This window comes from Syzygium oleosum, unplaced genomic scaffold (assembly GCF_021117445.2).
Source record: "Syzygium oleosum isolate NSW1041296 unplaced genomic scaffold, Sole_v2.1 Sole_v2.18, whole genome shotgun sequence".
NCBI classification, from domain to species: domain Eukaryota; kingdom Viridiplantae; phylum Streptophyta; class Magnoliopsida; order Myrtales; family Myrtaceae; genus Syzygium; species Syzygium oleosum.
In genome coordinates, this window is record NW_026607502.1 from 7,292,790 (window position 1) to 7,306,766 (window position 13,977).

The 13,977-nt window shown below is 39.0% G+C and overlaps 1 protein-coding gene across 1 annotated transcript; it reads right to left on the reverse strand.

Moving 5' to 3' along the window:
* Positions 1-12,936: 12,936 nt before the first annotated feature.
* Positions 12,937-13,293, reverse strand: LOC115687127 (dof zinc finger protein DOF1.6-like). Its single transcript, XM_030612599.1, has one exon. It carries the CDS (start codon positions 13,291-13,293, stop codon positions 12,937-12,939), a length of 357 nt encoding a protein of 118 aa, XP_030468459.1.
* Between the last annotated feature and the right edge of the window lie 684 nt (positions 13,294-13,977).

Genomic DNA, 13,977 nt, shown 5'->3' on the forward strand with positions numbered 1-13,977 from the left:
ACCTATCTAAAAGCTTAAGATAAGAGGTGTGAATGTGACACTTATTTTATTATCAGAGTGCACGGAGCTTTTATGTGTGTTTTCCTCGCGTTAAGCATTATTTACTGACTTAAGTTAATTGTTCAATTAAGTGAATGCTATTATCTAACGTACAAGAAATGCTACACTAATAAAAGAAAAAAAGAAATGCCACACTTTCTGATTATCTTGCTCTTCCTGCATTTCTTGTATTTTATTTTTGTCTCAGAAAAGATAATATTAGGTGCTAGCTGACACAAGAAACGAGAACGTCTGGTACCCCGAGTTTGGTCTTTCGTTTTCCTCCTCCTGAATGTTAAATATGTCTTGAATTTTATGTTCTCGGTCTGGTTCAACACCCGATCCGACATATTTTTGTGTGACCCGAAAATTGAGATTTAGTTCGCGACGCGGAGAGTTGGGCCGATAGGTTTTTTTGGGAGCACTATTTATACCGCGGCTAGGTTTTCTCATTGATGTACAGAGAGAATTTTGTTTTCGAGAGTTTTTTGTGAGCCGTAAGCTTTTGTCGTTTTTCGACTTCTGAAAACTGTACTCTCTTTGATTATACTGGAATCTTGTCTTGCCTCGCCCGTGGACATAGATTACGTTGTGATCGAACCACGTAAATCCTCGTGTTCTGTGTTTGCTTTTCCGCGTTTGCTACAACACTGAAGATATTTTTCATTGCCCTTAAAAAGGAACTTTCATGTGGACATGGCAAAGGGAAAGAATATCACCTTTATCTTCCAATATTTGCTACAAAGGGAATTTATAGAGTAAACGATGGTTTAATATAGTAATGGAAATTTCGACCTCTAAATGGTAGTACTAGTATGTCTCTTGACTAGTACATAAAACTATTTTCAAACATGTTTTTTTGGGCCATACAATCTCAAACAATAGAAAATTTTTTATTGTATTTAGTTGGTCTCTCTTTGGCTTGTTGTATAGTTCTTGCTGAACCAACGTGGACCCTGTTCGGACATTTCTGTGCCCTAATCGGGTCAAGGGTTGGCTTTTGCGCTATATTGTATATGGTGTTTTGAAAAGTAATACATATTCTTACCTTTACAAAAAAAAAAAAAAACAATAGAAAAATTTTCCTTACCAAAAAAAAAACAATAGAAAAATTTACTGTTTTAAGAGTTCCTTTGTGAACTTGCTGTTGCTTCTGTAGAAGCAGATGTATATGGCAGCTGGGGAGTATATAAAGCATTTCTTGGAGAATATATTAGGAGTTAAAGATATCGAATGTCCTTTTGGTATTCTGCGGTAATGTGTAAACGGTAAGTTTGAGGTAGTTTTTTGATCCATGAAAGTAGACCCGAGACCAAATAATGTAGATTTCAACGTGTTTAGTCGATCCACACCATCTTGCAGATACTTATATTTACAAGTACAAGCTTCTGTCCCAAGTATCAGTGGATCATAAAACAATGCTTCTTTAGAGGGGATCAATACATCTGGAAATGGGTTGTTGGAGATGCATGCACTGTGTCTCTTTAATCAAGCACGTGAGTTTATTCAGACCAAGAGCTCCAGGACAATGCATATGATGACGACTGAAAGGGACGGCTACTTTAACCTAGGAGCATTTTATTGGAGATAGTTTACTTTAATGGGTTGTTAATATCAACAATTAATGAATCTAATCAGACATCTGGAAGGATATAATTCTCTAAAAGATGCTGTATATCTTTGGCAACATTAGATATTAACAAATGCAATTTGCAAAGAAACAACTCATGTCAGAGGATATTGCTTTAAAAATGGACATGCAGAGAGAGAACTATCATAATTTTATCGTCCACTTGTCGTTAATCCGACAGAAAAATTGGGACCATGTACAGATTGTGACTCCTGGCAACTTTTAACTATGGCACACGCTAGCTACATTTAAAAACTCAACCGTATGGAACCATGATGTGGACCTCAAGAGGAACCCTAAGTGCTCAAGGATCAAGGTGAATTTGGATGCGACAACACCCAGTCCAGGAAATAAAACAACCCCATGCAAACTGGTTTTTTTTTTTTAATATTATACGATTCAGGATGAAAACAATTATTCGTGGAGATATGCCTTGGAGTTCTTGTAATAGGGTTTTGTAATGTATCTTCTCTTTTTAACTATGTGAGTGATCTCATGCAAGCATGCATGCATGCATACCTATATAGGCCCACCCGTATATGCATGTCTATTTTGAATGAAAGTAGTGACACAGATTGCTAGATAATTATGTAACTCTCTAGTGGAAAAGGCCAGTTCTTCACCATATGATTCAAGGGCAAATGGACATGATGGAGACATTAATGCGGATTTATTCAGCATACTTTTGTCTCATTTAGTTCCATAACAATGAATCTTCAAATGGATTCCCATTCCAAGAATTTCTGTAATTGTTGGGTCTTCAACATGAGAATACTTCTCATTGGCAACGATGAACAACAACTGGTGGCTAAGTCCGACAACCAGAAACAAAGTCCGGCAGCTGGTGACCGTCGCCAGTGATCAGCGACTGGCACTTGTCAATAAGCCGCGGAGGCCGGCAACTGGTGATGGTGGGGGGCGGCAGTGGCGATGGGTGGTGGAATTAAGTTTTTTTTAAAAAATAGTTTTAGGGTTATAAAAATGGGAAATGAAATCTCAACTCTAGCTATAGCTATAGCTAGATAATCCACAATGCATTCTTGAAAATCATTGACAAAAGAAAAAAATACATCACCAACGCACCAAGTTTGAAGCTTAGCCAAAATCTTGCTTTCCATTAGATGTTGACGAGGAAAGATTTCCCCTGATGATAGCGAACTGTCCGAGCATAATTTTCCTTAAGGTAGCATATATACTTCAAGCTGCAGAACTGAGAGCTACTCCACCGTGAACGATGCACACTTAGCTTTCTCCTTGATCACGAGCATATATGCTGTGTAGTTAAAACAAAATAATCCCAATATTTTCCAGAATACATGTGAGGGTGTGAGATAAGTTGTCCTTGGGAAAAGTTTAATTCAGGTTGGAACATAACAGAAAGGTCGTAAACTTGTCGAACAATAATAAGAGTGAATTTTACTCTGTATCAAATCATAAATAGTGAAAAGTTGTGTAGGCATATATATAGCTCATATTGTACTATATCCATTATTAATCATCCTCCTTCAGACATATTTCCTTTACTGGTTGAGTGGTGCTTGCTTTTTAGACGAAGCACTAAGCACAATTAATCTTAAAATCTATTAGGGTTTCAGTATTGCACTAGAAATTATGGATCATATATTATTTGTAAAAAGTAAAATTTGCTGTGTATATATTCTTCATCATTCCTAAAGAACAAATACTTAAAAAAGTAACCTGAATTTAGAAATTTGATTTATAATTATCTATTTAGACAGATCACCCAAATTAGATGAGTGAAATTCAAATATAACCGTGTTCAGATCGGACAAACATAACAGCCGGCAAACAAGAATATTAGCTTGTTGTCATTAAGTTATTCTCACGTCTTTATACTAGATACATTGAGTTGAGATATACTGACGGGTCTCGCTCGATAAAATGATAAAAGAGAAAAGTTTAGTCTATTAAAATGTCTAGATACTAAAATGATGACAAGAGCTTCTGCAAACAACATAATTACAGCTGTCCACCATACCGTAAGGTGTTTGTTTTTGGTGGAGAAAAAAATGCAGTGGATGATGGGCACGCATCTCCCAATACATGTGGTCCTCTTGCAATGTTGCTTTCATGATAAAGAGGCTATAATTTCATCCCAACAGCTTGATTTGGTCAAATTTTTGCTGGAATACATAGAATATTTTGCATTTTAGAACGTGCGTTTTATGTTCATTGATAGGAAACACAAGATGGTCCATCATTATCACATTAAAAAAATTATTGCAGATGTTTTGAATAATGATTTAACCTTTATGACAGTATGTGATTTCATCGATTTCTCTAAAAGAAAGAATCTTTGTATTTTTAAATTACAATTATCGATGTGATTTCTTTGCTGCTGAAGAGGTTGGCGATTAAGCAAGACAACTCAAATGATGAAGATGCAGTCAACAGGAGGAAGCGCCAAACGATCTACAAAACCAATGCACAGTTCTAGCTGTTCTAGGGTTCCGTTACTGCAAGATTTTATGGACATGATTTTGTTTGAAAGTTGGTAATTCTTCAAGTGCAGTTAATTTTAAATAGATGTTTCTTTGTATAGAAAAGTTCTCCTAAAGGTTTCTCTAATCCGTCTTGTGTTGCGAAAGATAGAAAAACATCATAAAAGTATGAAAAATCAATAGTACATCTAATATGTGTTCATCACGAGAATCCTAGGTTGCCGAAGATTTAGAAGTTCCAACCTTTATTTTCTAAATTTCTTCTTCACTTTGTAATAATATGAAAGTACACTATAATAACCTTATGATACTACTTTCTTGTCTCACTTCAAGTTCGGTTTTTTTTCAATCTCAGCTTATCCGTAAGCTTTTTTAACTTACATCGATTATACCCAAATTATGCGAACTTTAATTTGAATAAAGGTGATAACGTTAACGATACCACATCAGGTGGACTTGACGTATGGAGGACACCAGAAACTTCTCCTGATTGCATGCAAATAAAAGATGTTATAGGTTTAAAAAGGTTTTGCTCAACAGTAAATAGAAATAAAATTCAACACAACGAGAAAAGGTAAAAGAAAAATATACATTTTTCTAAGTCCGCGGTGGATAGATTATTCAAATTTAATCCCACACATACTAAATTTTTCTTTATACTCTACCATAGTTGAGTTAAGATTTTACGTATAGAATTAGGGTAATGATATATTTATACGTTTTAGATTTTGACAGCTGCACTTTGCTTTATTGAAAATTATGAAATTTACTTTCATAGTCTATCTGTGTTAAAAACTTTCACACAAATTCTGGACAAGTTTCTTTCATAGTTCTATGGATGTTGTCTATAATCTTTTCATAATGAGAAACATGGCCGCCCAATGTTTTTAGAAATCTTAATGTTTTAGTTTTCCTTGTTGTACTCAAAGACATTGTCCGAACGATTAAACATTAGAATAAACTTGATAATCTCAATAACCTTGGGAAAGTCAATTAGTACTATAATCGATTAATTTCAGTATTTGCATGCATTCCTGGAGATACGTCAAGGTGAATATTCAAATACGCCGTATTATGAAAAAAATCGTATATCATCTACATCCTAACAAGGTAACCCCAGTAATTAACGAGGGCATTTCGTTCTGCAGAAGGATTGGATCAACGTGATCTGTTTCGGGCGCACCGGGCATTCAACAAGCAGGTAAACAAAATCTCAACGAAAGTTCAGAGAATTTATGTGATTAGAATTTCCTCCGCTCGTCAAGAGAAGAAAGCTTTGGAAATTCGCATAATATTCATCATCAATTGTTTTTCATAATCTTTTCAACGACTGCTCAAGTTGATCAGAGTAAACTGAGCAGGAAAGGAGGACTAGCCACAGTGCAGGGGAAGTTATAAGGCGTTGTGCTTCACGCACATGATGAACTGACGATTACACATAATAGAAGATCGCGTTGACCTAGTTCCAGACAAACTGGATGGGGAACCAAATTTGACTGACCAAGTACGAGAGGATAAGAATCTGTTAGGAATGAAAGAGGCGTCTTATGTTCTTGGATTCATATCTTGTTGCACAGAATGTGCTCAGAAATATAGAAGAACAAGAGAAGATTGATCTGGAAAATGCACTTGTCACATTCTAAAAACGAGAAGAGTACATAGCTCTTTTAAAACAATGAAAACTGAATTGCACTAACTTAGTAACTGACAAAAACCACTACACCACTAACTAGCAACAAAATAGGAACTGAAAACAACAAACTCCTACTATCTTGTTGACTTAGTAAAACCAAAAAACAACCAGCTAACAGACCGAACAAAAATGACTGAAAATGGTCCTTAAGACATAACCAACATACTCCTCTTTGGCTTAAGGAGCAGAACACATTCCAACCTTTTTCTTGATAACTCAAGTCGCTGCTTGCGGTGGCTTAGTAAACACATCAGCCACGATCTTCTGTCTTGCAATAGAGTAGCTTCACTTCACCTTCTTGTTGCACTTCTCTCGGATAGTAGAACTTGATCTTGAAATGCTTGGTTCTCCCGTGAAAGACGGGGTTTTGAGATATGGCTAGTGCAGCTTGGTTGTCCACAAGTATCTCGGTTGGTCCTTCAACTTCCATTTCGGATCCCTGCACGCTTTCTCCCATATTGCATGATTGGGCTTCGTAAGCAGTTGCTAGAAACTCAGCTTCCGCATGTGGACTGAGCAACCACTTCTTGTTTCTTTGAGCTCGGTGAAACATCCAGATCCCAAAGTAAAACAAAACCACTTGTACTCCTCATATCCTCGATCGAACCAGCCCAATCATGTCGCAAAGCCTTGCAACCTGCAATTGTCCACTTTAGTAAACTTGACACCAAATGACCGAGTGCCTTTCAAGTATCTAATCACTCTTTGCGGCTACCAAGTGTTCTTCACCAGCACAACTTAGGAATCTTGAAAGCACCTCGCATACAGGATATCCGGTCTTGTTGCGTTAGATACATCAAGCAACCGACTAAACTTCTCGTAAAAACCTTCATCGCTGGCTCGCCTCCTTCGGTCAGCCTTCTCCTTTAGATTCATAGGAGTGTTCACACTTCTACATTCCTCCATCTCAAACCTCTTTAAGATCTCTCTTAGGTATCTTCTTTGACGGATGAATACCTCGCCTTTCCTCTGCTTGCACCTCTATTCCCAAAAGAAGGACATTAGTCCAAGATCAGTCATTTCAAACTGCTTCATCACCTCTCTCTTTAGTTCGCAATCTGCTCTTCACAATCACCAGAACCAAAAGATCATCAACATAAAGAGAGACAATAGTTACACCTTCCACACCCTTCTTCACATATAGAGTCACTTCACTCAAACTTTTTTAAACCAAGTCTCTTGAGATGCTTATCAATTTTACTATACCAGGCTCTTGGAGCCTGCTTTCAAGCCATACAAGGCTTTCCTCAACTTGTACACGTAATCTTCCTTGCCTCTAACTACAAAGCCATCAGCCCTCAACATATATCTCCTCCACTAGCTCTCCATTCGGGAAGGGTGACTTCACATCCATTGAAATACTTGCCGCCTTTTTGTGCAAAGAATCGCTAGCGAGATTCTTATGGTATCCAACCTTGCCCCTTTGGAGCAAAGGTTTGAGTAGTCTACCCCCATACTTGCGCATAGCCTTTGACAACAAGTCTTGCTTTGTACTTATGTATTGAGCCATCGGGATTCAACTTTGTCCTGAATACCCACTTCATTCCAATCACCTTTCGCTTCCGGGCCTCTCAACTAGATCCCATGTCTTGTTTTTTTCAATCATTCGATTTCTTCTTCCATTCGACACACCATTTCACATCTTCACTTGCTTCCTTATAGCTATTTGGTTCAAGCATAGGCGTATTGCATCTCTCATAGATTTCAGAAGAGATCTAAGTGCCTCTCGCAGGAACATGATCAATTAGATCCTCGACTTCCACTTCATTTGGTTCAACTCCGCAATGGCACTACCTCCTCTTCACCTTGCCACCTTCCACGAGACACCCCACTTCTTATCTTCCATAAAACTCACATCTCTACACACCACAACCTGGTTGCTAGCGGGATGATAAACTCTATAAGCTTTAGATTGCAAACTATACCCCACAAAGATACATGCTTTTCCTCTTGGATCAAGCTTATCTCTCTTAATGTATGAACCAGTGAATAACAAATGCAGCCAAACACTTTCAGGTTACTCACCTTAGGCTTATATCCATGCCATGCTTCAAATGGTGTCTGTTTGTTGAGAGCTTTAGTGGCGAACGGCTGTCGAAGGAAGATCTGCGAGTGTTGGCGCCTCACTGAGAACTTCTTAGGGAGTTCTTTTTCGTGTAGCATGCATCTGGCCATCTCCATGATACTTACGTTCTTCCTTTCACTCACTCCATTTCTTTGTGGAGTGTATGGCCTGATGCGACTGGTGCTTGATCCCTGCATCATCACATATAGCCCTCGAAACCTGCTCGAGGTGTATTCTCCTCCATTGTCGACCTAATTGTCTTGATATTACAGCCACTCTCCTTCTCTACTTCTCTTTTGAACCTCAAAAAAATCTCATTAACTTCGGCCTTATTCTTCATGAAGTACACCCAACACATTCTAGTGCGATCATCTATGAAAGTGATGAGGTATTGTCTTTGCCGTTCGATGATTCTTCGGCATTGGACCACACACATCTGTGTGGATTAGTTGCAGACTTTTCACTGGCCCTCCAATTTGACCTCTTGAAAGGAATCCTCACTTGCTTGCCTTGTAAACATGCTCTGCCAGTTACTTCCTTACGCAACATAGGTTTTGCCATTTTTTTTTTGCGCAAGTATTGCAGCCCTTGCTATGGAAATGACCCATCTTCTATGCCATAACTCCTCCTCATCTTGTATACTTTTCATGGCTTCAAAATTCTCATCAACCTGGATCAAATGTAAAACACTTGTTCCTCATAGGAATCTGAAAAGGATGTGACCATTCTCATCTCCTATGGCACACCGACTCTTCTCAAATACAACCTTCAACCCTTCTCTACTAAGCGACCCACACTCGAGCGGGTTTTGATCTATCTTTGGCACAAACATAACCTCCGTGATAAGCTTAACACCACCAGGACCTTCAAGCACTACATCACCTTTGCCTTCTACTTCTATGCGTTCTCCATTGCCAATCCCGACTTTAGACTTCACGATTTGTCTAAATTGCTAAATAATCCTTCATTACCTGTCATATGGTTGGTGCATCCACTTGTCCACGAGCCATCCATCTCTAGATGCATTTGAGATGAAGCAGGAGGCAACAAACAGTGCTCAGCTTCACCGGCTAATGCAGTTTGACCTTGACTGCCTTTATTCTTTGATGCTTCTCCCCGCAAATGGCCTCAACATGGCCCATCTTGTGACACCTCCCGCACTTCACATCGGTCTCTTCCAACACTTGAAATGAGGATGATTTTTCTTCCCGCAATGCTTGCATGGAAGCGCATTCCACTTCCTGTCATATCCACCCACGCTTGAACCTCCTTGACTATGACTATGATTGGCCTCAACATGTCTTCTATTTTGGTTCCATCCTCTTCCCTTTTCCGCACTATGCGGCTTCGCGCTTGCGAGCCCATGCCTGGTAGTTGTCTCCATCGAAGATTGAGCCGTGATGGTTGAGAATGAGGCAGCAGTACACCAATTTGTTCCATCTTTCTTGCTCTACTTGAATTTAGCACTCTCTCACAAGTCCCTTAAGATCAATAGTGCTCGATACCACTTTTGTTGCACAGAATGTGCTCGAAATATAGAAGAACAAGAGAAGATTGATCCGGAAAATGCACTTGTCACATTCTAAAAACGAGAAGAGTACATAGCTCTTTTAAAACAATGAAAACTGAATTGCACTAACTTAGTGTGACAAAAACCACTACACCACTAACTAGCAACAAAATAGGAGCTGAAAACAACAAACTCCTACTATCTTGTTGACTTAGTAAAACCAAAAAACAACCAGCTAATGACGAACAAAAATGATGAAAATGGTCCTTAAGACATAACCAACATATCTGCCCTCAATTTTTCAATCCTCATGTTATTTATCTACTACGACAGAGTCACGCAGATGTCGATTTCCTTGCGGTTTTCCATCCTTTTAAATCAATCATAGGAAATAGATTTCTTTAGACGGGAAACGAAAAGAAATGCTAGATTCAATTGTTCCTCAGAAGAAATACTAAATGAAAACAAGAAAAACGTATAATTAGATTATTCGAACACATCCCAATCTAACTTTCTTTTTTTATTTTTGTGGCCTTGCAGGTTTCAAACACATGTCCGTCGGTGTGTTGTATCTCGAACACATCGATACCTTCATTCATGAGTCTCGTTTTGCCAAATTTAATCACAAAAAGGAGTGAATGAGTGATAGGAGTTTTCCAATGAGGTGTTATCAGGGTATTACATACGTGCTCATAATTATATAATTATGCATAGAAATTAAATGAGTACTTATGTATGAAATAGATGAGCATGAGATAAAGAATGCAAGGGTAATTTATATTATATAATTGTTTATAGAAAGAAAGCATGGCCGCGTGTCTGTGCGTCCATGCTAGTTGGGTATGATCTTATATGATTTTCCAAACCCTACGAAAAGTTGGTGCATTGTTAATTTTCATATATTAATTAGTTGGAATAAGAACATCATCAGTGTCATAACTTTAGTACGGTAATTATTTGGGTGACATAACTTTTTTTTCGACCGCTTGAGTGTCATAACTTCAAAAGAAGGATCACTTGGGTGCCATAAATTCAAATCGATCACTTGAGTGCTAAAACTTTTTAAAAACGTTTATTTAAGTGCTGGAAATCTGACGTGGCATAATACTTGTGGTGAACATTTTTAAAAAGTAATGAGTCATGCGGTACTTGAGAGATCGGAAAAAAAAGTTATGGAACTTGAGTGATAGGAAAAAAAGTTATGACACTTATGATGCCTTTTTTTCTTAATTAGTTGTTCAAAAGGGCACGTCCTTGAAGAGAATAGTTTTATCAATAGAAAGACCATACGTTCATTCACCCACGCCACAACTTTTGATGCTGTTTCACTTCTCGAGAACGTCCTTAGATTTTTCAAATGAATGCACTTTGTTCTTTTCGAGAGGAAGTAATCTTGTCCAACCGCCCCGCGTCGTGCGGGTAAATAGAATCCAACCGACTGAATCTGCCGCTTCTGTCTTTGTTAACTTACGGTCGGTAAAAAGAGTTCCAGGATTTTGCTCATATGGAAGTCTTTCCTTGTTTCTTTCTTTGATTGAATTATGTAAAAGCCTGCGAAACTTCAAGTTTGGGTTAATACCATAAGTACTCGAAATTGTTTCATTTAGTTAGGTGTGACGGGCTGGCATTTCTTTCGCCGTGAAATAGCCCGTGCGGCACCTAGTAGGTTGTTCACACCATATCAGCCCTCGTTCTATAGTTGTTCCACAGAACAATACTGGGAATAACTTCCTCGTATCGGATCATATCACGCCCAGTATAGCTTGGACATCTAGTCCATCAAGCGATACACGCAAAACACTTTAGGCACCACAACTGATTTCGGCTTGCCATAGCTTCATCAAGAGAGCGACATCAGCTCCCGACCAATTTGTGCACGAGAGGTGAACCTCGCCTTCAGAGTTTCTAAGAGTATATTCATTCCATCCTAAAACTTTTAGCACCAACTATCCTGACACTAGTCCTATTAACCAGTTGTATTCATCCCTTCTGCATCCTCATTCTTCACTCAACAACCCCAAGCTCCACTCACAAGAGTATGAGAATACAAGAAAATCATAGTCCGTGACACAGGCATCAGTGAGACTTCAACCACAAGAGGGAAGATCAACTGTAATGTAGCTTTCCAACACTGATTTATTCTTCAATTGTTCTTTTTCCAAAGAAAGTTTGGAGTCATCTTCTAGTCTTGTTGGTGACTAACTTGGCAGTTGTGCATTTTGTGTTGGTAGTTTGTTTGCACAAACGAAGAGATGCATTGTCCCACTTAATGGTTTTTTATTTGCGGTTATTTATTAATGGTTATTTCATAAAGATCCTACCTTTGAAAGGTCGTATCTGTTCAAACATATTTTCGCTATTAATTACTCAATGTTTCTGTTCAATAAACCAACTTCCATTTTCATTTCTTTCTTATTGTTTTCAATTATTTCCCTTTGAGAGTTATTGGAATACCAAATTGCTATATGATAGTCATGTTTAAGACTTTGTTCTATCTTGGAGGATTTTTGCTAGTAAGCATTAGCAATGTTTGCGGAATAAATAATTCTTTAAAGAGAGTGTATTCATGCCTTAAAGTCTGATTCCATTTTTCCAGTCCCTGGTAATTTTTCCAAACATTTTGAAGGGTAATTCGTTAGTTAAGAAGCTTTTGAAGCTAGCGTATGAAGACTCTCTTCGCTACTTGGGGACTCAAAAATTGTAGATGCTTCATCTATTATAGTTTTCTTTAGCTAATAACTATGTTGTTTTGTAAAGTTTTGGCCACATAGCTAATCCGAAAAAATCTATATTTCCATTAAGCTTAGGTGGGTATACCCATAAGTACATTCTGGAAGATATAATTTCAAGAAAAGAAATACATAAAATATAAAATTTTCCAACTTCTAAAGATTGGGTTCCAAAACTTACAAAACCAATGGCCTTATATTTGGTTGATACACTTCCTCAAATGGAAGAGTCGAGATCGCGAATCTTCAACTTGTCTCATAAATATTCAAATTGTGATGTAGGAAGAGCTTTGATGAGAGTATCAGCTAGATGGTCAGTAGTGGAGATAAACTGCACACTGAGCCATCGTTTGGCGACATGATCATGGCCAAAGCAGAAGTCAATCTCAATATATTTGGTACGAGCATGGAAAATTACATTTGCAAAGAGATAAGTGGCACCAATATTATCGCACCAAAGGAAGGGAGGACCTTGAAGAGGGAACCCAAGCTCATGAAAGAGTGATTCAAGCCATATGAGTTCAGCTGCACCATTGGCAAGGGTTTTATACTTAGACTCTATGGAAGAGCGCGCTATGGTTCGTTGTTTTTTGGAGCTTCGAGAGATCAAGTTAGGACCAAGAAAAATAGCATACCTGTTGGTTGACTTCTTATCGTCTAAGTAGCACCGACACGCTTGGGAGGCGTCCGAGTCGGTGTCCGACACGTGTCGCGTGTCCGACACGCTCCGACACTTGGTCAACGTGTGTCGGAGATCCGACACGCGGTCAACGCGGCGACACGCATGTCCGGCGCTGAAGGTTGTGGGTCACGGAGGAGTTGGAGGAGTTGTAGAAAGGAGACGAGGATGAAGGCGCGGCCTCTTTGACGAGGCGGAGGCCGATGCCGACGCCGCCGAGTTGCGGGAGCCGCCACTGACAGGGACATTGTGGAGGGTGCCGCCCTGGGTCCAGTAGTGGTGGCAGGACTTGCAGAAGTGGCGAGTCTGGGAAAGGTTGTAGTTGTTGTAGTAGCAAAACTTGGTGTTGGTGGAGTCACAGCACAAGCAGAGCAACGCCTCCGCTTGAGGTGGCGGAGGCGGATGGTGCAGGCCGGCTCCTCCCCCCGCGGCGGCGGCGGAGGCCTGAGGTCGGGCTGGCCTGCGCTCGCTCGTGTCTGAAGGCATGTCTTCTCCCTTGCGGGCGTCGAGGAGCGTGCAGAGAAAAAGTGTTAAAACTTAAAAGAGAAGGCTTTGGAGGAGGGAGAGAGAGAGAGAGAGAGAATGGGGTGGAGACGTGAAGGAGAAGGCAGCATTTGTACTTTCCTTTTTTTCAAATTTAATTATTTATTTTTAGTTTCTTAATTAATATATTTATTTATACATAATTATTTTTTGAAAACTTACGTGTATAATTTTTTTAGGGTAAATTCATTCTAGGATTTTTATTATTATTTATTTACTTATTTGAATCAAATTAAAAAATGATAATTTATCATGTATATATAAAAATATATATAATATACAACGTGTCCCAACGTGTCGGAATTCTCTATTTTTGAGAAATAACATGTCGTGTGTCGTGTCGTGTCGTGTCACGTGTTGCGTATCGCGTGTCGGTGCTACTTAGCCTGTCGTCAGAGCTACAAGCCCAATCCGCATCGAAAAAAGCTTGCAAGCGAAAATTATTAGATCAGGAAAGAAGCAAACCTAGCGAGTATCATTGCCACCCTTGAGAGACAGCAAGAGATAAAATGGAGCGAATGGTGGTAATCTTCACAACTGGATTGAAGGTTTCCATATAATCTAAGCCTTGCGGCTAATGAAAACCCTTAGACACCAGGGGAGCTTTATAGCTCTCAACTACCATCC

Coding starts and splice junctions, on each gene's coding strand:
- LOC115687127 (XM_030612599.1), bottom strand. CDS start 13,293: ATGCCTTCAGACACGAGCGAGCGCAGGCCAGCCCGACCTCAGGCCTCC.